Genomic DNA, 25251 nt, shown 5'->3' with positions numbered 1-25251 from the left:
CGGGTTCTCGTGCTTCAGGTGTGTTACAGACAGGGGGGTCGCCGTTTTTGGACTGGACACTCCATCTCTTCCTCTTCCTCTTCATCCCTCTCCCCAATCTCATTCCTGTCTCTACTTCACCCTTCGCAGCCGTTATTGGGCAACCTTCAAGAATCTCTCTGTCTTTGTCTCTCAAGGTCAGACCCCATCCCTGCAGCATCGGTTCCCATCTTGATGCGCCTACGCTTCCACTCTCATCATGATTCGTCCACCAGCGCTGCAGCAACTACATCCTGTCACTTTCTTCCCAAAGGAACCTTCTCAGACACGGCCACCAATGCCCGTTGGATCAATCCCGCGATGCGCCCGAGAAAGAGATGTGTGTGAGACTGTGAGAGGAGAGATCCATCAAACATTGATCAATCCTTCCATGCTGCGACAGACACCATCAATGCCCGTGCTTTGCTGCAGCAGTAGCTGTTGCTGCTCCCCTTCCTGTCATGAGAAAGATAGAGAGTCCGTTCCACGAGTCGGTTCGAGTCGAGTCAAACAACCAACTTGAGGGAGACTGCGTCTAGAATCGTACTAGTGTACGGATGGATACCAAAGGCCAAGGACGCAAAGCCATCTTTCAAGTTCCTGATCTTGCGACTTGCGAGCTTGCGGCATGCCTTGCATTTGCAGCTGGAGCGGCTACAGACTTGCATGCCCGTCCTCGGCGCCCTGTCATGGGCTTAGTACCTCACTTCGGTTTGGTGACTTTGATTTGGCCTGGTCTGGAGTCTGTTCTGGTCTAGTTCTGCCTCTGGTCCATTCATGGTCTAGGGTCTGTCACTATGGTCGTCCTCGATTAGAGTAAGGAGACGTACCCGAAGTAACGCTGTCGCTCGGCGCCTACCGCCCTTTTCCTCCTCCTCCTTCTCCTCCTGCTTCTCCTCCTCTCTGTATGGAGTCCTCGTTGTAAGGTACGGATAGTCTGTACGGTCCACGGATAACCCTACTCCCTCAAGACTCAACGGTGTTCACCTCCCCCGGCTGAAGGGATACACGTCGGTCCTCGATACCACAGTACACACGCCTATGGTCCATGCTATATCATGTAACACGCAAGTGCCTGCTTGCATGTTGCAAACTGGTGCCCGTCTCTGTTTGTGAGAGGTCCAGAAAGAGGTGTGTGTGGTCCCTGTCCCGCACGATCGGAGAGACATCCCGCGAGCCTCAGTCAAGACTCAGACCCTGCCGTACCAGTCCAAACCACTCCCGACCAGGCCCTGGCTGGTCCTCTCTTAGTCTTCCCTACCATACCTAACCATAACCTTGCCCGACCATACCTTACCCTGCCATACCCTCCTTTAGTCTCTTACACTCCCTTTACCCCGATCACCCTCCTCGTCTTCTTCCTTACCACCACCACCTTCGATTCTCTCCGTGACACCCTTCTCACGCCTTTTCGACTTTTCATCTTCTTCGTCTCCCAACTAGCTTGGTGATTGCTTCTTTTCTATTGTCAGCGTCTTGTTTATTCGCTTCGATACCGAGAACGACTACTTCGACGATATCGACGACTTCGATCTTCGACGACACAGTCTCACCCTTTGGACTGTCTGCGCGCAGTGTTCTCTGCTTACACGTGTATTCGCCCACGGAAGAATCCATTCTCTCACGGCTCTCACGCCGTTTATGCTCCAGAAGGAACCGGTTCCTAATGAGCTTTTGCGAATCGACCTAGATGGCCGGCTAGGCTTCTCCTAGTATCAGTCTCCTTTCTTCATCCCGACTCGGGGCCCTTCTTCGAGTCTCGGAATTCATTCAGTTTTTTGCGACTGGAATCGCAACTTATTGCAGCAATGTCGAGTCCGAATCGGAACGCGAACCTCCCGGATGGGGCTTTCATCACGACTTTCAATGGCAAGAGGTGTACGGCGAGGCCGAGGAATGGGAATAAGTCAAAGTCAAACAACCAGCAACGTGCCTCGACGAGTACGTCTCACTCGACATCGACAACACGCTCGACGACGCGATCGACACCCCCTCCGCAAGTGAGCTCATCACCGCCGCCGCCTCCAGCAGTGGCAACTCTTGCTCCTGCTCCTCCGCCGCCGCCTCCTCCACCACCGCAAACAACACCACCGCCGCCACCACCACCAGCTGTTTTGACCACTAGTTCAGCGAGTACGACGAGCTCCTCATTACCTCCTCCTCCTCCCCCTCCCCCTCCAGTAGTGAACACCCCTTCTTCAAATCCACTGCCTCTACAGCAGACACAAGCGCCGCCTGCTCCAGTTGTATCGAGTCCTCCTCCACCTCCGCCGCCGCCGCCGGTTCCAGCAGTATCAACGTCCACGTCTTCTCAGCCTCCCATTGTTGACGCTGAACCGCCGGCGACAATTCCTACTTTTCAAAATATTCCCAATATTCCTGTGCAGAGCTCTCCTCCTACTCCCGCCCAGATCTTCCCCCCCGCCTCATCTTTTTCTTCTTCTTCAATACCTGCCCCAGTCGCGTTGCCACCTGTTCCAGTAACCAGCCAGACTGATGCCAACGCAGTCCCAACACCAACTCCTTCTCAAGCGCCCCCCGCGTTTTTCAGCAACATCAGCCCATCACCCTCACCCACGAGCAGCGCAGGAGCAGGCGCTGGAGCTATCGCGCCTTCGCCGCCCTTGAATCCGGGCACTGCCGCAGGCGAGGCAGGGACAGGGAACGATGCTCCCACGACCAGTCAAGTTCCTGCTTCGAGCAGCAGATCTGGGAGCGTGGCTACTCCCGTTGTGATTGCTTCGAGTGTTGTCGGTGCTGTGGCGGTAATTGGCTTGCTTGGGTTCCTGCTTTGGTTCTGGCGAAAGAGGTTGCTGAAGAAGCGTCGGAGCACGCTTCTCACTCCATTGTCCACGGACCCAAGCTTCAGGGAAAAGTCGTCATATGTCATTGACAGGGGATCTTTGGGCCCAACACCGCGCTCAGCAAAGCTCAAGGCCGCGCTCGGCTACAACTTTCAGAGATTCCGTGGCCAGTTCGGCGGACTGGTCTCACGCAACAGAGATAGCGGCTCGACAAATGACCGCGCTCAGTTTATGAATATCTCCCAGCACAGCCGGAACAGCTCGTCACTATCAAACCATGGTGGACCTCGAGACGTCGTGACGACAAAGGATCGAGTCAAGGATTGGTGGGAACGGTTGACGGCGGATATGAAATTCAACTGGCGACTCCGGGGCGACAGGAATGCCGAAAAGGACCCCTTCGCATCAGCTCGCAACATGAGCGATAGGAAAGCGGCCGCGCCAGGACAACCCGACTTTTTGACGCTTCTGGGCATGGACGACAGGGAGGTTGAACGGGAAGCTCAGAGGAGGCGAGTGAGCCGGAACCAAGGCAGCGCCGGCTCCGCCGATCACTTCCTCGGTGGCCTGGGACTGAACTTTAACAACGCCTCCGCCGATCCCTTTTCTGATATCAACGCGTTACCTCACAACTCGGCGAAGCCGGCGCCGCTCGCCGTGGCCAACCCGGGCAACGGCAACGGCAACGGCAACGGCAACAACCCCTTCTCCGATGCCAATGCCATTTCAGCACCCGCCGCCGCAAGAAAACCATCGTCGACGTACGTCGCTGATGTACGTCGGTCAAGAGGAACCTCCATCGGCGGCACCACAACCAGGCCCCCCAGTGGCTCAACCTACTCTCCGCGCCTGGACTCCATGTATCGAGACTCGATGCAGAGCGTGGAGAGCTTCGCAACAAGGCGGAACAAGTTCCGATCTGATCCGTTTGATCTGGAAAGACCCGAACTACTGGGCAGCAGTCTCGGTAGCAGCAGCGGTGGTCGGTTGACGCAGGCCAGCAGCAACTACAGCCAGGGCGGCGGAGGCGCGCCCCGCGTACCCGGCAATGCTCACACGCGTGCGGACAGCTTCAGTTCAAAGTACAGTAGTGGCGTGAGCATGGACGGCTGGAGTGATCCCGGACCGGACGTCGGGCCTTCAAGCGGACCTGGCTATCGCAACGAGGGCGCCGAGAGCCCGGTCGCTGGGTACCGGTCCGGGGAGCAGAAGAAGAATGTTGTGAGGCGGCCCAGTGGAGGAAGCCAGAACAGCGTCGGCAAGGCGTTGTAAGGGGAAGAAGATTTTATCATATTACCAAAACACATCTTTCACTACTTGTACAAACGTTGGAGACGAAGAGGGTTGGAGGGGACCCAGAGAGGGATTGGGTCAATCACCAGAAGAAGGGAATGATTTTCACGCGATATGGGTGGGATATTTGAGCAACAGCCACGGCGGGTTGTATGGTTGATATGGATATGAGAGAGATTGAGATGAGAGGGTATGAAGGATACCGACCAAAAAATCAAGGGACCCTTTTATTGCATCTGGGGACCGGTTATGGTGTACTTGGTGTTTCGTGAGGAAACGGGTCACAGCGCCTGTGTTCCTGTCTTCTGGGCTTCCTTTTTTTTTTCCTTTTTTCCATTGTTCTTGTTCTCTTCCCTTCTCACGAAGCAAAAGTCAAAACTTCTTGACCATGAGACACCCCATACTCATTCCCGGTCTCCCAGCCTAGCTTCTCACAAGCGGGCTGCGACGGCCGGGGGAGGAGCAGCACAAAGCCTGTTCCACTGTAATGGTTTTGTTAGATGAATCCTACAAAGTAAAAAAGCTTACCCCATTGAAACCAGTACGTTCAAAATAATATTCCCAACATGGTTCTTGTGACATGAGGTATTCCTGCTCTTTCTCTTCCCTTCGAAAGATGGTGATGGTGAGGCACCGGCAATGCCTGCGTGCGCTCCGCACTACCCAATTCATCAAGTAATGCTAGGGTAAGACGATGTGAAGGGCTGCGACTTGTACGTAACCGGAGACGAGACCGGCCGTCCGGGCGCCCGGCCGGGGGTGGCCGGGGGTGGGCGGCAGGAAAAAGAAGCATGAATTTGGGATGTAAGTGGGTTTGTACGTACCGCCTTAGGTGAGTTAGGTACTGCAAGGTAGGTAAGGACGATTATGACTGAAAAGGAACGATTGGGTCCCGTGATGAACAGCTGGCTTGAAGTGGCGCCGGCAGCTGCTTCGTTGGTCGCGAACCCCTGCCGAATCACACCACTTGCACTTCCCGTCCTGGGGACATCTGTCATAGTTACGTACCTCGCCGTCTGAATGTCTGCCAGGTCAGGTAACACGCAGCTAAGGTAATGTGTGGTTGGTGTTGTGGATGGTGCTGACACATGAGAAGAGTGCAGCCAAAGTCAAGGAACAAGACGTGAAAGCAACCTCGCTGCGTGTTGGGTAGGATTAGTTGCGTATTCCCGTCAGGTAGTCCGTACAGGCCAAACACCTAATTACCCCTCATTCAGCGGCGTCCACTCAGCTGTCGACAGCTTCCAACGACGTCAAGCCCGCGCGGGCAAGCCAATGCACCGTGCCCGTACACACTACACCGAGGTAGCTTAAGCGTTACGTCAAAGGGTCAGTCCACTGCCGTCTACCTTGGGCACCTCAAGGTAAGGTAGGGAGTCTAGGCACAGCTCAAGGTGTCCAAAGCTAAAGACAGCAGGCAATGAATAGATATCTACTGCCCGCCTTCTATACAAGAAAACCAATTTCGAACCAATGGCACCAGCCCAGTGATCGCAAATTGACAGAATCTCGCTCTTCCCCATTGCATCAACATCCCAAGAAATGACCCCGCCACGCAACAAACAATAAACTGGGAACCTCCCTTCTCCTACTCGTTCCATTTACGGAAACCCCTATTCACGAATACTTCCATATATCTACAGACGGACCTCGGTGTGTATCCTCCGGGCCAACCCAGTCCCTCTGCGGCGGGACCGATCCGAGCTCACCGCCGTTGGCCGAAAGCTAAAAGTTGCACCGGTGACAAGCCTCGTTGTCCAACGACCTAGCTTACTCTCGGATTACCCTACTCAACTTCCTTACCGGCCACTTTCTAATCGCTTTGCCTAATCAACACGACAGCAAACCGAGCAGCCAGAACCAGCCAGCCCATCTTGCTTTTTCTGCTTACCAACTACCGCCCTTAGTAAAACCACTGTCGTTTTCGTTTAGCACAAACCCTTAGCTTGGAGGGAGGGAGAGGAATAGAGAGAGCGAGCACTAGATTTGCTCTTCGTCGCTCCTCCGCCGCTTCAACTACTCTCAAATAGCGCCCGTCTACTCGATGATAAGCCCCTGTCCGGCCACCGCAACCGACCTGTTCCTATACATGCCACGCTATCTTCTCCACGCCCACCCTTGAAAACCGGACCTAGCCACCCCACTACGTCCGACCACCCACTGCCGGCCTCGACATCATATGCTGGCTTGACCTGAACCTCGAGACAGAGAGAGAGAGATGGCTTACCAGAGTCCTCCAGAAACACCATCCTCCTCCGGCGCCCACACGCCAACCCACTCCTCCTCCGCCGCACCGTCGTTATCGAACTCTGTCATCACAACAATGTGGTCCGGTCTGATACGCCGCTTCTCCTCCGACATTCCAGAGTCCTACGGCCACAACGGGCACCCGCACGAGCCTTCACACCTCTCCCACGCGCATACCGAGCCCGCCGGCGGCGGCGGTGGGGGCTTCCAGGATGGCATCAACGGCGTCTTCTTCCCGAGTCACCACCCCATTCGAACTGCGAGCCCGTTCCGTCCGCCGCCTCTCGACCCCATTGTCCTGCACGGCTACAAGGAGAGCACCTCGCAGAGTGCCAGGCTTCTGAGTCACGGCGTGGCCGAGGAGATTCGGATCATGCTCCCGGAAAGGCTCAGGATCAAGGAGGACTGGAGGTTGATATACAGCTTGGAGCAGGACGGCGCCAGTTTGGCAACACTATACCAAAAGGCGGCCGAGTTCCAGGGCAGGCGAGTCGGGTTTGTTCTAGTCGTCAGGGACGATCTAGGCGGCGTAAGTGGAAACCTCTTTTATGGCTGCACTTTTCTTTACCCAACATGTCACCGTAGTCAATGGTCTCGATATTGCAATAAGCTAACCCTCTGCTCCCCCACGACCAGACTTTCGGCGCCTACCTCTCCGAATACCCACACCCCGCGTCCAAGTACTTTGGCAACGGCGAATGCTTCCTCTGGCGCGCCTCAACCCTCACCCCGCTCCCACCGCCGCCCTCCGCCGACACGACGAACCTGACGCGCATCACCACGGTCGCCAGCCCGACACGCTCAACTTTCGGCGACCGCAACAACGCGCCGTCGCCGGCGCCGAGCGAGTCGATCCGCTTCAAGGCGTTCCCGTACTCGGGCATCAACGACTACTACATCAACTGCGAGACGGGCTTCCTCAGCGTCGGCGCCGGCGACGGGCACTACGGCCTGTGGCTCGACGACAGCCTCGACCGCGGGCACAGCGGGCGCAGCCACACCTTTGGCAACGAGCCTCTGAGCGACGAGGGGGAGAAGTTTGGCGTGCTGGGTGTGGAGCTTTGGGTGCTTGGCGCCTGAAAGATGGACCAGGGTGACTACAAGAGAATAGAATCCCAAAGAAACCCCAAGTTGACGGAGATTTGGCCTGGCATGACCACCGAACCGGCTGCCGGAACAACAGTACGCTGATACACGCAGTACAGACACGGAGCACGCCTAGCAACTGCGGACGCTCGTGTTTCTCTGTGGAAGAGGGCGAGAAATGGAAATATACCAGAAAAAAAACAAGACCAATACACCACACAGATACACGACTGGGACTGGGACTGGAACTAGGCGTTGGAACAAAGGGGGCGTAAAGGCGACGGATTATCTTGCAAGAAACGGCCGACAGAGATTTTTGCGGCACTCACTCCAATTGGCAACACTGATGCTGCGAAAAGCTGCTTTCCTGGAGGATTGGGATCGAGTCGATCAGTGGCACGAGCGAAAGCGTCAAATCCACCGCCCGTTTCTCTTTCTCTGGGAGGGCTCATTTGGGAGCCTGGGAACCTTGCGATCGATTCGGTTGTCACCCCTCAAGCCAACTCTCGCTTTGAGGGACAAGAGATCGAGAGCGCTGACTGGACTTGACTGTATGGGCAACGAGGATTCGAGACATTTTTAATTTTACCAATACCCCTTTACCAAATAAAAGAATCAAACATCCCTTTGTACATTCCGCCCCGCAGAACACTGATCGTAACCTCTGAGCTCTTCCGCCACTCCCTGAACCTGGAAACTTACACACTCCTCCGGATAGGCTGAAACATTCAGAGTCTCTTGCAGCTTCAATTTGCGATTCCTTCTGTATGTTGTGAGATCCAAGCTCATTTGACATGTAGATACATTCATCTGCTCACACCTACAGCTGATTATGGAAATCACACGAGCCCGGGAAATAGCGATTACCACATTGGCCATTCCAAGCAACTACCGCCTCCCGGGAGTATTGACAAAAATAATATGGAGACGACTGTACCGATATACGACTTGCTTGAGAATTCCTCGCCCAAGGAATTCTATTCATGTCCAGCATCCAGGCTTTTCCTTCTCAATACTTGAGCTGACGACGACTTGGGTATCGCTCAACCATATTCATTTCTGCTCATTGAAAAAACTTAACACAGGTCGGGCTTTCCCACCGACAACCCACGTTTCTCACACAGATGGTCCAACGATTTTATATTTTGCCGTACCTAAATGTGTCCCTCACGTTCCTTCAAGCTTGTATCAATGACGTTGTCGACGACGGGCGGCTGGAGATCTCTACACGGGTGGGCTCACAAAAGGTCAAGTGGCCAAGTGAGCAACGGAAAAGAAGAGCAAATTAGACGAGAAAAGTATTTGCCTATCCATCATTCACTCGACTGGTTCTAGTCGAATCTGAATCGCCTCACATATGTTCCTTTGTATCTCCCAATCACCATGGGCTGCACGGCCTTAACTCTCCTATCCGTCCCGCATGGTTTGTCTATAATCGTTTGCCCCACCCGCCGGCTCAGCAGACTCGCTGTGATGTTCCCATTGTCATCGTCCCGCAGGCTCATGTCTCTCTGACCCACATCATGCACCTGCTGTGGATCGTGTTTTCCTCTCTCGCTTGCTTCTGTTCTTGCTTGAAAATCCTGTGTCATTGCTCACCGCATGATCTCCTGGTAGATCAACTGCTTCAGTTGCTCCTTGCTCAGGTTGTCCTTGTGCTTGTCGAAGTCGAAGAACTCCTCGGGAATGGGGGGCGCGGTGGGCTCATCATCCGGGTCGTGGTACGGCTCGAGGTAAGGGTGCTTAAGGGCGTCCTCCACGGTGATGCGCTTGACAGGGTTGAAAGCGAGGAGCTTCTCGAGGAGGTCGAGAGCCAAATCGGACGTCTTGGGGAACAAGGTGCGGAAAGGAACCTTCTTCTTGAAGGGGAGCGAGCGAATGTACTCTCTCGCGCGGCGGGACTTGATGCCGTAGTAGTCCTCCATCGTCGGTGTACCAAGAACGTCCAAAATGAGAGTGAGCTGGTGGTGGTCTGTCATGTGCGTGGTCAGCTTGGTATCTTTGATTGGGCCGGACGAGAATCAAACTTACAGTCCTTGCCGGGGAACAGAGGCTTTCCGCTCAGCATCTCGGCCAGAATACAGCCAACAGACCACACATCAATGGCCTTGGTGTACTCCTTGAACGTCAACATGATCTCGGGAGCACGGTACCAACGAGTCGCCACGTATTCCGTCATGAAACCCGAGTTGTCCTCCTGGGATGCAGCGGAACGCGCCAAACCAAAGTCACAGACTTTAAGATCGCAGTTGGCGTTCAGAAGCAAGTTGGAGGGCTTCAAGTCACGGTGAAGAACGTTGGCCGAGTGCATAGCCTTGAGAGCGCGAAGGGTTTGGTAGATGAAGTATTGGCAGTGGTCGTCGGACAGGTCTTGGGTTCGAATAACACGGTGCATGTCCGTCTCCATGAGCTCCTGCAAAGAAAATAATGTCAGTGAATGGCCCGTTCCCATCGGCGTGGCACACGAGGAGGTCTTGCTCACCTGGATGAGGTAAACCTCGTTGAATGTCTCATAGCTGCGGGGTTTCTGGATGTCGAGGATGGAGATGATGTTCTCGTGGTTGAAGTATCGAAGAAGCTTCATCTCACGCAGAGTTCTCAGACAGAACATGGAGTGATCGAAGGGGGTGATCTTCTTGATGGCGACCTTCTGGCCGGAAGGCTTGTGTATCGCCGAGCTATAGAGTAATCAATTAGCAACCCGGTTTCTTTTGCACTGTGATTGAGACGAAAGATAACGCACCAGACGACTCCGTATGCACCCTCGCCGACGACATCCTGAATATCATACTGCTCGCTGACGTTGAACGAGATCTTTCGGGAGCCCGAAGCGTTGGGGGGATTCGCGCGCGACATTGTGAGCGATGTGCGACGATGGTGTCGATGTGGAGAGGAAGTTGCCGGAGCAGTTGGCCGACGGAGTAATACCACACAGGCGGGTCCTCGCGAACGAGATGCAACCTTGGGCGGAGAAAAAAAGGGGGGGAAAGAGGGAGAGGATTAAGTCGTCCTAATAAGGCCGTCTTGCAGAACCACAATTGCTGCTTTGCGCGGTGGTTCAGGAAGGAGGCGAAAGGATTTTGGTATTTGGTTCTGCGGGGGGTATAATTATTGGCGGGCAGGCCGTTTGTGACTTGTCGAAAGGAAGGGTGGGATCGACCGACGGCGGCTGTCAAAAAAATAATAAAAAAATGATGGGCGTCGCAGACACACACACACACACACACAAAGCTGCAGGTTGCAAACTGGCGGCACTTTGTTCTTTGGCTGGATTGGAAGAAAGAACACGCAACCAGGTCGGTCCAGTCAATGAACAGACAACAGGCGGATCGGCTGTAGAGTATCTCGAGAGGGGGAAAGGATGGGACAGAGAGATGCGGACGGGAGGGTGGAAGGGGACGAGTGTCGTCGGAGGTTCGAAAGTGGGCGAGGGCCGTGTTTCTTGGGTCCGCTCGGGCCTTGGGTGCTGGGTGAGGTCCGCTTGTCACAGGCCGGGATCGTGTTTGGATTTCTTGCCAACGTCTCGGATGTCGGTCACTTATTTTTTTTGTTCTTTTCTTTCGTCTAGTACCACAATGTGGATGCTGGTGTTGACTGGTGTGTGTATTGTGGTCTTTGCTCGATAGCAAAGATGGGTTCGAGGAAGGTAGGGTAGGTAGGTAGGTAGGTAATTTGTCGCTTGAGGATGGGGTGAGTGTGTGAAGGCTTGCAAGTGTCCGGACTTGAGAGACGGGCTGCTTTAGGCGGGAACTGCAGGCTGAGATTTGGTGTTAGCTGAATCGTGTTAGCTGGAAGGAGCTCCAACGGGTCAAGTGACAGAACAGGCAGGTATCCCGGGATGCACAAGGTTAAGCAAGGTGAAGAGGCACTGGGGAGGGTCGGGTCCTGAACCAGTATGGAACCAGCTGGGTCGTCGATCGGGTGCGGATAAAGGACCGCAGGACCCAGGAACTGAACTCAGGTGCTAGCCAGGTTTGCAGAAGACAAAGCAGTGTTGATCAGCGCAGACTCAGAGCACCTAGAGTCTAGAGAACAGAGGGAGCAACCGCAGACAGGCAGACGAACGGGTGTCCGAACCTATTCTCTTTGCCTTCTTCCGTGGCTTCTCGAAAAGCAATCGATCTTCCGGGAGAGTTTGGTGCGACAGGCTAGATGCAGCGCAGACAAGCTTCCAGAAGATGAGCGATAGCAAAGCGCGAAGCGCAGAGAAATGGGAGCAGTACGAGTAACGAAAGGGTGAGGTGAGGGCAAGCGGGCTGCGGGTCGCGACGCAACGAAACGAGGCAAAAGGTAAGGGGAACGGGCGATGAACCGAGCACCCCCTGCGACTGTGAAGGGACTTCAGACGAGATACGTCTAAGATGCGCAACGGAGGGACAAGACACCACGAGGTAGGCGGGCCCGCAAGAGGACAACGCGGTTGAGCTTCACGAACTCCTGGACCGGGGCCGAGGGATATAGCTGCTACCGCTTGGGTGCGTCTTTCCCCTCTCCCTCCCTCTCTCTCTCTCTCTCGCTCCGTGATTCTCGCTTGGAGTTGGCCTACCTAGATAGATGTGTCTGCCGGTATGATCTTCGAGGTATGAGGGTGAAAGGAGGCGAGGAGAATGGGAGAGAAGGAAGGACGGCTAGGGGAAGTTGAATTGCGAGAGGATAAGAAAGGCAAGGAACGGGCAATGTGGTCGCCGAGGATTGCGGCGGCGACGATCTCGGGGTGCCGGACGGTTGACGGGGAATGGAATGCAAATACACAGCTCGAGACAGGAGGACAGAGACTCAAAGCAAAGTATACGTACCAGAGACTTGCGACGAAGCGAGAATATGCTAAGTGGCTGTCGAAGAAGTATGAGGTTAGGTCAGATCAGGCCGGTATGAAGTTGAGGTAAATCGACCCTCGATCTTCGGGTGAATAAAGTCAAGGTGAAGGGATGGGGGCGGAGAGAGTGAGAGTGAGAGTAAGAGTAAGAGTAAGAGTGAAAGAAGATGGTGAGGCGGCTGTGAGGCTGGAGAAGGAGGAGGAGGAGCAGGAGGAGCAGAAGGAGGAGAAGGAAAAGTCGCAAACGTGCGATGGTCAAGCTAAGGGTAATAAGGTGAGGTGACGAGTGGAATGGGTAGAGGTACTGTGGTAAGGTATCCGTAGGTAAAGGCAAGGTAGGGTGAGAGTTGTGTCGACAAGGCCAGGTCAGATAATCTTACCCCGCTGCAGATTTGTCTTTGTAGAGATGTCACAGTGTCTTGTCTCTCGATGTGATGTGGTGGGTGAAGTGTTGGATAGGCAGACGGGCGTTTAATGAGACCTTGGACGCTTATTCGTAGGGTGAGGTACTAGGTAGGGCCTCCTTGTTTTTGTCTTGTCTTCCACCAAGAGTAGAGGGAGACGGCAAAGTAGAGGCGTGATGTGTAAGGTAATCCTGAGAGGCTGAAATACCTCAGAGAGCGAGACTGAGAGACCTGGGAATGGGGTCGAGAAAGGCGGCGCAAGCGGAGGAGAGGGGGAGGGGGAGGGGGAGGGGGTCCAGAGGAGGGGGAGATAGCGGGACCTGACCCTGGACTAGGTAGCTGGTGGTGTCGGTTGGTTCCTGAGGATAGCTAGGTACTAAGGTAAGAAAGATACCTTGTAGCAGACCTAACAATGTGAGAGAGGCAAAGTATCATGTCTTGAGAACCAACCAATCTCAAAGCACTCGAAAGTCGAGAACGTTTGCAACCTGGGCTAGACAACTTACCCTACCTTATTACCTCAGGTCCGAATTGGTGCTTAAACGGATATCATATGGCCACGAGGTGTGGTTAGCACTATCACGAACCACAGCTTGGCAAATCTGATGGATTGCGCAATACCTAAGTGACGGACGGGAACATCGCAGTACCTACCTACGAATACTCTCGAGAAGGATTACCTTACTGTGTAAATCTGTGGACGCCAGAGGGGAGGTGCGCAGCGGCAGTCAATGGAAGTTTACAGATGGGTAGCGACCCAAGGCAACCTAAGGTACCTAAGGTCAGGTACCTAGGTATGTACTGCACGAAGTACCTGTTTACACCTGCATGTATGGATACCCGAGCTTGAGCCCACCAAGGGACGCCGATCCAGGTCGAGATACCTTGACTTGGAAACGTGCTTGCTTCACGAAACCCCCCCAGGCAAGGGCCACTTAGAAGTTACCTACGCAGTAGACCCAACCCATCCATTATCGTACCTGTCGTTTGAACCAGGGCCCAAGTAATGGGAAACACGCGAGGCCGTTTCTGCAACCCAGGGGGAACCGCATCCTGCCCTGTACCGTAAGGTACCTTACCGCATAACGTTGTATCCATGAATACGCAAGTATCCCTCATTCCTCTTCCTGCTTCTGCTGCGTACCTTACTATCCTGATTCTTACCTCAGTCTTTGGCAACCTTTACCACCTTAACCTTTGCTTCCATCAAGCATGCCAAACTACAAACACTATTGACGTCAATGGGCCTGTTCTAGCCGAACAACACAATGAACCAGAACGGCTGACTGATGGATGAATGATCTACCTCACGTACTCAAGGAACCCTAACCTGTTTCCATGTGCGACGGGAGAGGGAGCTTTAAAGACTCGCTATCAGGGCTATCCCAGCATCACCGCCGAGCCAATTACTGAGCAGACAAAAGAAGGAGAATAGCCAACGTGGTACGTGACCAAGTCCGGGCACCAGAATCAGAATGGGCCATCACAATGAGACCGCGTCTCGACGAAGAAGGACAACCCTCGATCAATACGAAAAAAACATGAGACCGACGTCAACGTTTGACCAACGGACGCAGCCTACGCCACACCCATCCAAGGATCCATAGTCGCGCCCTTCCGCGTCTACACAACCGCGAGCGAAGGGGAACACCAGACTGACTATCCGCACCTTAGACTTTCTGATCAACTACTAGGCCGCGTCCGTTCAAGGACTAATCAACTTCTGATTCAGATAAAGTCTAGGCAAGCTCCGCCCCTCCCGCCGACCCGTCAGCCCGAGAGCAATCAAAAACAATCCGAACTTGAACTGTCCATTACCGTAGCATCGAGCCAGAGGTCTCACGATGACCACAGAAGTGCCCCCTTGTGGATCCGTCCCAGTCTTTAGGAACCAGAATCAGTCAAAGTCCAGCACAAAACAAAGCATCAGATAGACAATGCCGTCACCCAGTCTCAACTCAACGGAAGCAAACCGACTCGCCCTTTGAAAGCTTCGACAGCGGCTACGCATCAATGCCTCTTCCCTGCCAGCTTTCAACCCACGTTGCCGCGGTCTCGAATGGTTACACTTTCTTTGGTCTAGAATCCGGATCCTCTCCAATCTCTCCCTTCTTCCCTGCCTCCCTGGGTGGAACAGACGATCCACAACACGGCTAATGAGCTCAACTTCGGGATGGTGAACCATGCTGTTTGAGGTTTTTCTCTCAGCTTGAGGAGATCTTCCAAGTTCTGGAAAGCCAAGGTATCTTCTGCTCGTGACGGCACCAGCTAAGCAACATACGGGGAAAGGGGACCTAGGACGGCGCTAGCGAGACGAGCTTGATACATGCATATCCCCGGTAATCCACCCTTCCTGTCAGGGGCACAGGTTCTCTTTCGATGGGCCAAGGGGAACTCCTGCTCACACCATAGAGGGTCTCTATCCATACCTAAGGTAGGTACGAGTAGTGAGTACCTATTCGCACAGCTAATAAGGTACTTCGCCGAGCTGCCGAAGCGTCAAACAAAAGGTCTCCCGCATTACTCACCACGCTTTTTGCACCACCACGGTCACCACCTCTTCCAACAAAGGTCCAACATTCAACAAAGCCAACTGGACACACAATCCAACTCGTCCAGGTGACAAACGTGCTAATTATACCAGTAACTAATGTGATGGAAAAGTGCCAAAATCGACTTCTGGATAGTCAATTGGCCAGCACGTCTGCAAGCCACGGCACACGTACAGCCGGCGCCTAGCACCGTCCGCTATTGGCCCCCGAGCCGGCCCCCTCTGTACCCTCGGCGCGTGTGTTTCACCTCTCACTGGTGCCAGTTTCACACAAGCCCACCCAATCAACCAGCCCGTAGCTGAGGTGCCAGATTTCACCTTTTTCCCTGCTGCCCCTCATCCCAATTCCCATGCCCATCCAAGGAGAGTGCAGGACGGGACGGTTGGGGCGTCGGTGATACAAGCAGCCTGGCCTAGACTACCACCCGAATTCTCAGTTATGACTAGTATTACTCAGCCTTCTCTCTCTCTGGCACTCTACAAGTGCAGCATAGAATAGACAGTCATATCAGGACTTACGGCAGCTGCCATCACCCTATTTGTGTGGTAGGACATCCCAACTTAACTGAATGCGCCTACTTACGCCTAGCACCAACAACCAAGTACGACACATACCAACCCCACAAGCCTCTCAACATCCCGAGACAAGCTCATTTCCCTAGAGACCAAAGGTTCCGAGAGACTAGTCAACTCTCCTACGGGCTAAGGTACGCACGCAAGGTTCCCTATCACCGTCTCGCACTCACGAGTCACGAGTCGCCGGTATCACCTATCGTAGTACCGGAACCACCACCAGAACTATCCACATATGTACTTGTCCATCGTCCCCCGATCACATGCAGATACTTGCGGCGTGTAAAGCTCGTTCGGCCAATATTTTCTGCGTATTGATCTCTTTTTTTGATAGAGACATTGGTCTAAATAAACCTAGTACCACATGCTGCCACCTCTCACTTGCAATTGCCCCCTTAGTACCGCTTCTCCGATCAAGTAACAACCTACATCATCACTTGTTAGCAATACTATCCTGACAACGAACTGTCACTTTGCGGTGGGTAAAGGGGTGGGGGGAAGGAGAGGCTTACCTTTTCTCTAAGAATACCCAGCCACTGTGCCGCGCTCATGCCCTGGTCCGCTCTGTCCTCCACCAGTAGTGTCTGCGCCCACAACTTGAGGCTCGGCTCTCCGTCTTCTCGGACAATGTAGAGATGTGGCAGGATAATGCTGCCGACTCCCTTGGACTTGTGGTCCCGGCTCTTGTGAACGACTGCCCGTACCCGCTCGTTGAAATCGTTATCCAGCTCCGGAAGAGCACCCTTGCCCACACGCAGCTGGGTCCTGTCCTCAACCCCAAACACGTCGGCCAGCAGCTGCGGCACGGCATCCCGGCCAGCCCAGAGGAACTGCGTTTGGCCGTCGTCGATGAGGTACAGACCGTACGGAGCAAATCTTTCTGACGAGAGATTCGCCGGCGGCGGGAGCACAATCTGGCTCGTCTCCGAATCAGGCACACCTGCGTTGTCGGGCATGTCGTGCAACGAGTAGAGACGGGGGTAGATGTATTGCATGAGGAGAGGGACGGGAAGCGTCGAAAGCAGGCAGAGGGCTGCCGACCGCAGGTCTGACGGAATTTGAGCCGACTTGCGGAGGCCGACATTCTTCATGAGACCCAAGAAGAGAATGGGGAGGCCGCGCAGGTTGGAGGGGAACTGCAGGCCGCCGCCCATGCTGCCACCGGCGAGCTCCTTTCTGAAGGTTTGCAAGAGCTCAATCAACTTGTTCTGGAGAGAGTCGCGAGCAGCTTCCAAACCGCCACTCAAGGCACGCTCGACTGCCTTGTGACTGAAGTAGGTGGTGATTGCCTGCTGATCAGCCGAAGCATAGATATCGGCGAGATTTGTGGTCGTCGGAAGAGCCAACGTCATGACGCGGATGCGACGCTCTCCATTGCAGGTTGTGTGGAGAACAGCAGTCTGCAAGCACACCACGTTCTTCGTGAGGTTCTCGTCAATGGCAACCTCAACGACGTAGCATTGATCGCGAGGGAAGGCGGGGAAGGCGCAAAGATCAGAGCTTCTGTTGAAGAAGTTGCCATAGAAGGCGTTCATACGCAGGCCAGTGGTGGCACGAACACGGAGCACTGCCTCCAGTCCGATCTCTGAGGACAAGTAGTCGCTGAACTCGGAGGCAAACTTGATGGCGTCTTCCGGACGGCCGGCATTCCAGCCCGGATAAAACCAAGTCTGCCCACCAGTGTACCTGGGCAAGTTGCTCAAAGAGGCAACATCCTGATACTGCGAGGAGAACAGGAACATGTCGATGGAGACCTGGTTCTTTGAGCATTCTACAGCAAAGCTCTTGTAGAAGCTGTTGGCAGTTTGAAGCAGACTGCTTTCCTTGCTAGTACCCAGCAACTTCTTGTCTTCACGCATGTCCAGCTTGCCGACGCCAACATTGGGCAGCGAAGCGCTGAGCACTACGATCTTTCCGCCGAGAGCCGAAATCAGCTTGTGGCCAGCTCGGAGAGCCGAGCCCATTGCAGATCCATTGTTCTGGTTGCTCTGGTACATTTCGGGCAATTTGGTCAGGAAGCTCTCAATGCTCTGGCGGCTCTCCGTCAGGGGCACCAAAAGATCTTGGGGCACCGGCAGGAATGGCTCGTCCAAGTCGCTGACGACTAACATGCTGGTCTCCGTATTCTCTTCGCCATCCTTGGGGACTGAGAAGTAGTGCAGGCTGGAGTCTACGGCAATGAAACCCAGGCGAGTTCGACGATCGGCATTAGGTATTCTGTCGAGGCTATCGAGGATGGTTCGGGCACTGGTCGCGAGGAGGCCGGTGGAGACAGCGGCATAGCTCACGTCGAAGAGGAACAGGTAAACCAGCGGCTGAGGCGGGCGCACCATGTACTCCTGAGGCGCAACAAACTCAACAACGGAATAGTTGAGCTCGTAGCGTCCCCAACGATCGGTGCTCCTTTGCGAAGCAGCATCCCAGTCGAAAGCTTGAGGAACATCGTTTGTCAGGTTGCACATGTTGCAACGCCAACGGTGTCCATGGTCCAGGAAGGTAACAAAAGGGTTGATGTATGTTCTGCAACGTCGGCAACGCGCGATGACCTGGTCCTGCACCACGGGAATCGGGTCCTCACTATCGTGGAGAGCTCCATAAGGCTGGATGACGAGCGCAAAAGGTAACCTCGACTTCTTCAGAAGAGAGTGTGTTGTCGGTACGGCGTTGAGGGTGGAGCGCACGTATTTAGGACCGCAGTTCGCATCTGGGGAAGGGGTTACGCTAGTCTAGAGGTCTAGTTGTCAGAATTGAACTCCAGGGTTACGGGCGTGAGTGATGACGTACGTTGGGAGGAAGAATAATGGGAGGAGGGGGCAAGTCTAGCTCGGACACGTTGAACGGTTGGTTCATCAAGTCGGTAGGGTAGAGCTGGTTCAGGGCCACGGGACGAGCGGCCTGGCCAGGAGGAGCTTGCTGCTGGGCTTGTTGGCCGCCGAGGTTCATACCGGCCATCTGCTGGTTGAGGCCGCCGACGCCGGGGGCGGCAGGGGCAAGGCCGGACGCAGGATATCCGGCATCGGGGGCCGCATACGCGCCGTAGCCTCCGGGTTGAGCAGCAGGAGGCTGGGGCATGCCGTACTGCTGAGGTTGAGGAGAGCCGTAGGCAGCAGCAGCAGGTTGAGCATCCTGTGCAGGATAGCCACCATAAGCCGCGGCCTGGGGCTGGGGCATGCCATATTGTTGTCCTTGAGCAGGTGCGCCGGCCGTGTTGGAGTTGGCGCCAGCTCCGAACTCATAAGCTTGGGTGGCATAGCCTCTCTTCTTTTTCTTGCCTTGGTCGGCTACAGCTGGCTGGGCAGCTTGAGCTCCCTGTGCGTCGTAGCCATCCTGAGGCTGGTCGGAGTAAGGTTGTTGCTGCGGGGGATATTGGCCGTAGCCGTCGTTCGGCGCCGACATGGTAGGCGGTCGGGGCAAGGACGAGTTTGCGCTCGATAGTCTTTGGGTGGGCTAGGATCCAAGCTGTGGCTTTGCGATGGATGGGAAAGGTTGATGTTGGGAATGCGATTTGGTCGAGCGTGGCCAATGCCGGCTTTTTGGACGTACGCAACAGGTGGCGTGGCGTTAGGTAGCGAGGGGTTCAAGGACAGCAAACGTTGGTCAATGGAAATGTGTCCACATGAACCAGATGACGAAGGGTGTTGGAGATACGTCAAGGCGAGGCTACCTTGACCTAGATACCCGAGCCGCGCTGCGATTGAGAAAGGGAGGGCAAAGTTGCAGCAGACAGCCTTGGGCAGAGTCGAATGGACAGGTGGTTCAACCCGCTGGATCCAGCTCCAAGTCGACTAGGTATGCACCACCTCTATCGCAAGCAAGGGCTTAACTGGCGGGCTTAGCTGGAGTGTGTGAGTGTCCCATCATGGCAGCGGTCAAGGACATGTGGCGGGGAGCTTCGGTGCACAGGCCAAGTGAGGCTGAGACAGACGGAGCACGGAATAATGGTCAGTCCGGAGGAAGCCCCGCGCCGGACCCCGTTCGGCAGATTTCCGGCAAAGGCCACACTGACACACCTGGGTGGTGAGGTTACAACACGGAATTGCTGAGCAATGTGCAAGTCCTGAGAGGCATCCCACCAAAGAGCAAAACTCTCAGGAATGCGTAATGAAACCCCTTTTTACTATTGATACTCGTTCCTCGCCTTCTCATATATGATATCAAACGTCGTGGGGCAGAAGTCCATCCGGCAAGGTACAATGTTCCCCTCAGCGGCGTCTCAGTTCCACGCAAGTAACTGGAGACCTCGTTACAAAGCAAGCTCATGAGAATGGGAATGAGCAGACTTTGATTGACCCAGGCTGTGAGGTGTTATGCATTGTCATGTTTTCCGGAGACGAGCTCTTGTATGAAAGGATCTGACAACATGAGCTTGACAATATTTTTCGGAGCTGGCAGTATCCCAACTGGCCTTCGAACTACACAGCCAAGATCTTATGGGCCTCTACTCGCAGTTGACTTCCTGGGAATTCTCGACCCGTTGCAGGCACTGCCGGGCAATCTAGTGAAGTCACCATGATCAAAGTCAGGGTGCACACTCGATGTTCTCCAACGGCCATCACTAAGGAAAAAAAAGACGGAAATGTTAAAAGGGGGAGGCCGCGGCCACGAAGTACACAGTACTACCAGCTGAGCAAGATCTAATACCTCCACTTGCCTACTGTGTATGTACCTCTAGTGGATATCTTGCCTCTCTGGGTAAGACGGTTGATGGCCCCTCCCGCTCACGAGGTCGCCCATTGGGTTCTTCTTCTCAGCCTCTCGGGGCCCTGAATCTCCACTCGCTAGCCCCTGGCCCCTCCCCTCCAAGATCCAAGTCCCCTGCGCCGAGGACTGGGCCGTCGCTCGATTGCGTGTCGGGGCGACGCGATTCAACTTTCTCGCGCTGGGGTGCGCCGTCCGCTGCCCTTGTGTAATCTGCGCCTAGATCGGACTGGCCGTCTGTATCCGTATACCTTGGAATAGCTCCCGACTCCGTATAGAGTACGTAGGCACATACCCAAGCACCCAAGGTAGGTAGACACGGATAGCGGGACGGAAAGGTGGGTGGTGGGGAGGGGAGAGGGTGGTACTGTAATACAAAAAATATGCTGCTTGTGCGGCCTGCAGCTTGCGACGTGCCACGGTCATGTCCATATCTTTGCCTCTTTTAACGGCCCAGGTATTGGTATGAGGTAGAGAGGGTATCTGTAGGTTGGTAGACTGAGTTGTACGACTAATTTCATCCCGACTTTCCTTTCAGTGCTTCCCATTGCTTGCCTGTGCTTGCCGTTTTCCCTTTCACATCTGACTGAGCACCAGAGCTACCTTCCTTACCTTACCTTGCTTTAGCTCCCACCCCTCCCTCCTCCCTCCTCGATCTGCAGCCCGGCTCCCTCTTCGTCCAACGCCCGGCACCTGTTCTTCTCTTTCTTCCCTCTCCATTTCTTCTATTCAACCTGCCTTTGCGTAGTCTCTAGCCTCTTCACCATCCTACCAAGACCGCCATCTCTTTATCCTCACGCAAACCCACAAGCTACCCCTTCGAGATCGACATCGCCCTACCTGTTTAAGAAGCCCTTAGTCGGACGGCGACTCGCTCACTCTTGCACATTTTCTGCACTTTTTTGCCTTCTGACAGCACAACCTTTTTCTCGCCTTCGTTTCATACCGTTCCCTTTCTCTCAAGAAGTGATAGGACCAAGTTCTTCCCCAGATCTCTTCAACACAAATCTCGAGTATAACCGCAACAATGGCGTGGGGCAAGAAAGCGCAACCGCCGCCTCCTTCGGCCTTGAGGTTAGTAAGATTCCTTCCCCGGACAGCACCCAGGGGTGTACTTCTTGGCATTCGAGGCTGGTCGCTTTTGCGCCTCAACCTTATATTCTACCTCACGCGACTATTGCAAGAACGAAAAGACCTGTACTCTAGCTCTTGAAGTAAATATGGACAGAAACCCCGCTGACTCTTTGCGCGCAAACCCATAGGCAAATTATCCCCCTCATTATTACCCTCCTCTTCCTCGCCGGCGTGGCCTGGGTGCTTTGGCAGGTATACCTCTCCGTCAACAAAATCCAAGAGTCCGCCTCGGAGCGCATGGGCAAGAAGAACGTCGTCTTCACAAAGGACGGCGTCCGCGTCGGCGTCAAGCACACCTCGAACGAGAACTACGTCGACAAAACCCAGAGTTGGGTCGTCAAGGCTTGGAATTTGAGCGGGAATAATGTCGGTCAGATCAAGAAGACCAAATGATGGGCGTGCATCACCAGACATGTTTTGAGCAATTTCTAAGCGGGACGGGACAGTTGGACGCAGGAAACCGATGCGAAAGAAAAAAAAACAGGCAAATCGGTACGCTTGGAGCGGGCAGCTGGGCCAGCGGTTGTTGAGATACCCATAAACAGGGCCTGGGATGGTCAGTACAGTCATGGCTTAGAGGGGAAATGGGCAGCGGGCGCCGCCTGAGCGCCGAGCGGACAAAGGTTGGGATGACATCTCAACGGGACTTGTTCGATGCAGTAGTGTCTGGCTCGGCGCGCCTGGAGTACACGCGCCCTGCAGCTAGTCACGGCAAGAGCGCTTCTTATTCTGAAGTATTCGAGCGTTGAATGCGAGATTTCCAAGGTCTAATTTGCAATCTAGCATAGATGCGCAACACGAGGAACAGAGGAGGCTACCTTTCATCAAGTAAGCTACTCATTCTAAGCGTGAGATACATGACAAGACAATGCGATGGACAAATCGATTTGGATGCAATTTTTGATAAGGAATGTGTGTGTATACGTAGTACTGCATGATGCATAAGATATCAACCTTGAAGCTAAAGCCAACGGAAACAACAACAAATGTCCTCCTCCTGGGAAAACGCCGTGGTATCAAGATCCCCTTCTCCAGGCCGAGACCCACGCTCTGCTGCCTTTTACACGGTTACGAAGCTGAGCGACCTGCGAACCCATTTTTGTGCTTCTCCCTCGTCACTACCAAAATGATGCGCAACATCGAATCCCACATTTTTCCCGATCCGCATATCCCAGACGAATCTCTCCTAGTACGTTGCAGATAAAGAGCACATTTGGGTGTGTGCGTGGGTATATCCATAGGTAGGAAATGCCAGGGAGATAATGGTCATAGATAAAGGCGTAACTCGTCCAACCTCGTTTGCACTCCAGGAATTCAAAAGAAACTCACTGAGCGCCCGGACGCACCGTCAACCAGTTTTGCGCTACCCACTGGCCGGCCTGGCCCGCGGTGCCCGTGGCCTTGGCGAGCAGCTCGGCCTTGTGCTTTTCGACAAACTCCTTTTGCATGGCCTCGCGTTGCTGCAGAGGGTTCATGGAGTAGCCCGCGGACGGCGGCGCGAAGCGCGCAGAGAGCAGCTTCTCAAAGTTGTGGGCCTGCGGATACGGCTGGGCCATGAGGCCGTCTCTCCTGATGAGCATGGAGGGAATACGGACTTGCATCTATGGGGTTACGTCAGTATCGATGAAATCGGGGAACTTTGGCTTGAATATGAAAGAGGGATGGGGCTGGCTTACCTGCGACAGAATATGGGCGTACTTAACACCGAGCTCATCACCGATGAACTTCAACCGTCCAACAACCCAGGCTCGTTGGGCGTCTGTCGTGTAGTCCTGCCCGTGCAAGCACGCCAGAGGCCAGGTGAGGAAGTATCCGGGAAGACCCTTTTGTGATTCCTCTAGACCACAGGCAAAGCCTGAGATGTTTGCCCGTTCGAGCAATTCGGGCCTCTTGAGATGCCATCCGAGGTGGTACGGTACTGAGGCGATAATGTCGCTGATGGTGTCTACACACGTACGGGCCGCCGTGGCGTATTCGGGCGTTGTGCGGTAGTCCACTGGTGAGCAGACCCAAGCGGCACAGCGCACAATGACGGACGCGAGAATGAGGCGGGACACTCTTGCCATGTTCCAAACACTCGCGATCCAGAAGTCTTGATAGACGTCCACACGACCAGGGAACACTTCCGCCTTTGCGTAGTCTCCGTTGGGGACGTTGTCCTCCCATGCTACCGTCGTGTACTGGAAGTAATCTGGCGTGTTCCTCATCCAGCTCATGAGTTCTTGGTCGACAGTCTGAGCCCGGCGTATCATGTCGAGCATAATGTCAATATTCTCCGGGCTTCGGGCCACCGTTGACATCAATCTTGTGACCTCGGCGCGCAGCTCAGCCGTCTTGATGTTAAGTCTCTGACACTGGGCGGCTGACTCGTCCTTGACGGCATCGCTTAGCCACCATTCCACACCCATGATTGGTGCTGTACCCGTGCTGAGAGTGTGGATGATCATCTGTGTCCGGACGGCGATGAAGAGCAGGAGGCCCGTCTTGGTTCTGAGTTGCTTGCGACCGCGAGCCTTTACTAGTTGAATGGCACCTTCAATGTGTGAGCCCCAGGCAAACATTCCCATCTGCCGAGCAGTCATGTTTTCGAACAGACCCAGCATAAGAACGGAAGCGAGTGTGGCGTCTGATTTTGACTGGTCGGGATCTTTCAGGGCGATGTGTGTCTCTGCCAGTGCTTTGGTGTAGTGACCAAGTGCTTTCTCGCTCAGTTGTGTCGCCGCAGCGTTCGGCCGGTTTCCTAGTGATGCCAGCGCACATGCGTTGAACGCATGTTGCAGGTGGTGGTTCCCTTGATCGACCTTCAACAGCGGCAAAAGGTACTCCATGAACCCACGTGTGCTGCCCTGCCTTGGTAGCAAGACGTAGTTGGCGACGAAGTGGCAGCTAGCCATTTGTTCGACTGGGACGTTCAGGCCAGGGCTGACGGCTGCAGGCGAATCAATCTCCTTCTTGAACGTAGGTGAGATGCTCTTGTCTGAGCCTGATGTCGGCGAGTCGAGATCCTTTTCTTTCTGGGCGAGGGCCTTTCGGTTCGCCTTCTGCGCTCTTCTCTCTGTTGCTTTGGTCTCATTCCGAAAGACAAGATCGAACTCGTCCTTGTAGCCGGGACATTGGCGGCGTGACTTGGCGCATTGGTTACATGTTGGCTTCGTCTCGTCGCACTGTAGCGGGAAAAGACACCGTCAGTACACACTTGCACCTGTTTTTCAATATGGCTCTCCCGAATGCCTCTCCATCTCAAGTCTTACCTTTATCCTTCGAGTACGACACATCTGACAGCCCCTAGAGGGCTTCCCGCAGTAGACCATGACGACGTTTTGTTCCGAGGTACTGTAATGCGATAGTCGTTTTGGTGTTTGCAACTTTGTGGCAGCGTTGAGTAGGTAGGAAGACTAGCCAGTGACTATAAGACGCCGCTTCTCAGAGATGATTCGTGTTACGGTAACCGCAACGTTCGTCCGGTCACTTTGATCGTAGGATTATTCAAGGGTGATTCAGCGTATGATGATCACGCTGACGGCCGATCAGGGTGAGCGTGAAAGATCGACTGTTGATGTCTGGGCCAAAGATTACTGCGACATGAAACTCACAGACAGGCGAGGCGGTGTCTTTTGGTATGCGGAG

At 54.3% G+C, this 25251-nt stretch overlaps 6 protein-coding genes across 6 annotated transcripts; 3 read left to right on the top strand and 3 right to left on the bottom strand.

Annotated features, from left to right (window-relative positions):
- Nucleotides 1–2149: 2149 nt before the first annotated feature.
- BDZ83DRAFT_577925 (uncharacterized protein) lies at nt 2150–4094 on the top strand (the record flags this gene model as incomplete). Its single annotated transcript, XM_060505075.1, has 2 exons — nt 2150–2342; nt 2500–4094. Coding segments are annotated over 2 exons (1788 nt in total), but the record flags the coding sequence as incomplete, so codon positions are not given.
- Nucleotides 4095–6333: 2239 nt separating this feature from the next.
- On the top strand, nt 6334–7442 carry BDZ83DRAFT_719677 (uncharacterized protein; the record flags this gene model as incomplete). The annotated part of the gene is made up of 2 exons (XM_060512202.1): nt 6334–6891; nt 6999–7442. 2 exons carry the CDS (start codon nt 6334–6336, stop codon nt 7440–7442), a joined length of 1002 nt encoding a protein of 333 aa, XP_060364790.1.
- A 1601-nt stretch (nt 7443–9043) lies between these two features.
- On the bottom strand, nt 9044–10304 carry BDZ83DRAFT_719675 (mitogen-activated protein kinase; the record flags this gene model as incomplete). Its single annotated transcript, XM_060512201.1, has 4 exons — nt 9044–9420; nt 9480–9861; nt 9931–10126; nt 10192–10304. 4 exons carry the CDS (start codon nt 10302–10304, stop codon nt 9044–9046), a joined length of 1068 nt encoding a protein of 355 aa, XP_060364789.1.
- A 5937-nt stretch (nt 10305–16241) lies between these two features.
- BDZ83DRAFT_577898 (Sec23/Sec24 trunk domain-containing protein) lies at nt 16242–19188 on the bottom strand (the record flags this gene model as incomplete). The annotated part of the gene is made up of 2 exons (XM_060505068.1): nt 16242–18518; nt 18577–19188. 2 exons carry the CDS (start codon nt 19186–19188, stop codon nt 16242–16244), a joined length of 2889 nt encoding a protein of 962 aa, XP_060364788.1.
- A 2329-nt stretch (nt 19189–21517) lies between these two features.
- On the top strand, nt 21518–22017 carry BDZ83DRAFT_752311 (uncharacterized protein; the record flags this gene model as incomplete). Its single annotated transcript, XM_060514180.1, has 2 exons — nt 21518–21564; nt 21753–22017. The coding sequence occupies 2 exons, from the start codon at nt 21518–21520 to the stop codon at nt 22015–22017; spliced, it is 312 nt and encodes a 103-aa protein (XP_060364787.1).
- Nucleotides 22018–22571: 554 nt separating this feature from the next.
- BDZ83DRAFT_325925 (uncharacterized protein) lies at nt 22572–25251 on the bottom strand. The gene is made up of 3 exons (XM_060502392.1): nt 24876–25251; nt 23301–24788; nt 22572–23225 (listed from the first exon to the last, which is right to left on the bottom strand). The coding sequence occupies exons 1-3, from the start codon at nt 24933–24935 to the stop codon at nt 22950–22952; spliced, it is 1824 nt and encodes a 607-aa protein (XP_060364786.1). The 5' UTR covers nt 24936–25251; the 3' UTR covers nt 22572–22949.

Source organism: Colletotrichum acutatum, assembly GCF_030867785.1.
Source record: "Colletotrichum acutatum strain CBS 112980 chromosome Unknown BDZ83scaffold_48, whole genome shotgun sequence".
Taxonomy (NCBI): Eukaryota; Fungi; Ascomycota; class Sordariomycetes; order Glomerellales; family Glomerellaceae; genus Colletotrichum; species Colletotrichum acutatum.
This window is presented reverse-complemented; position numbering and strand designations above follow the sequence as displayed.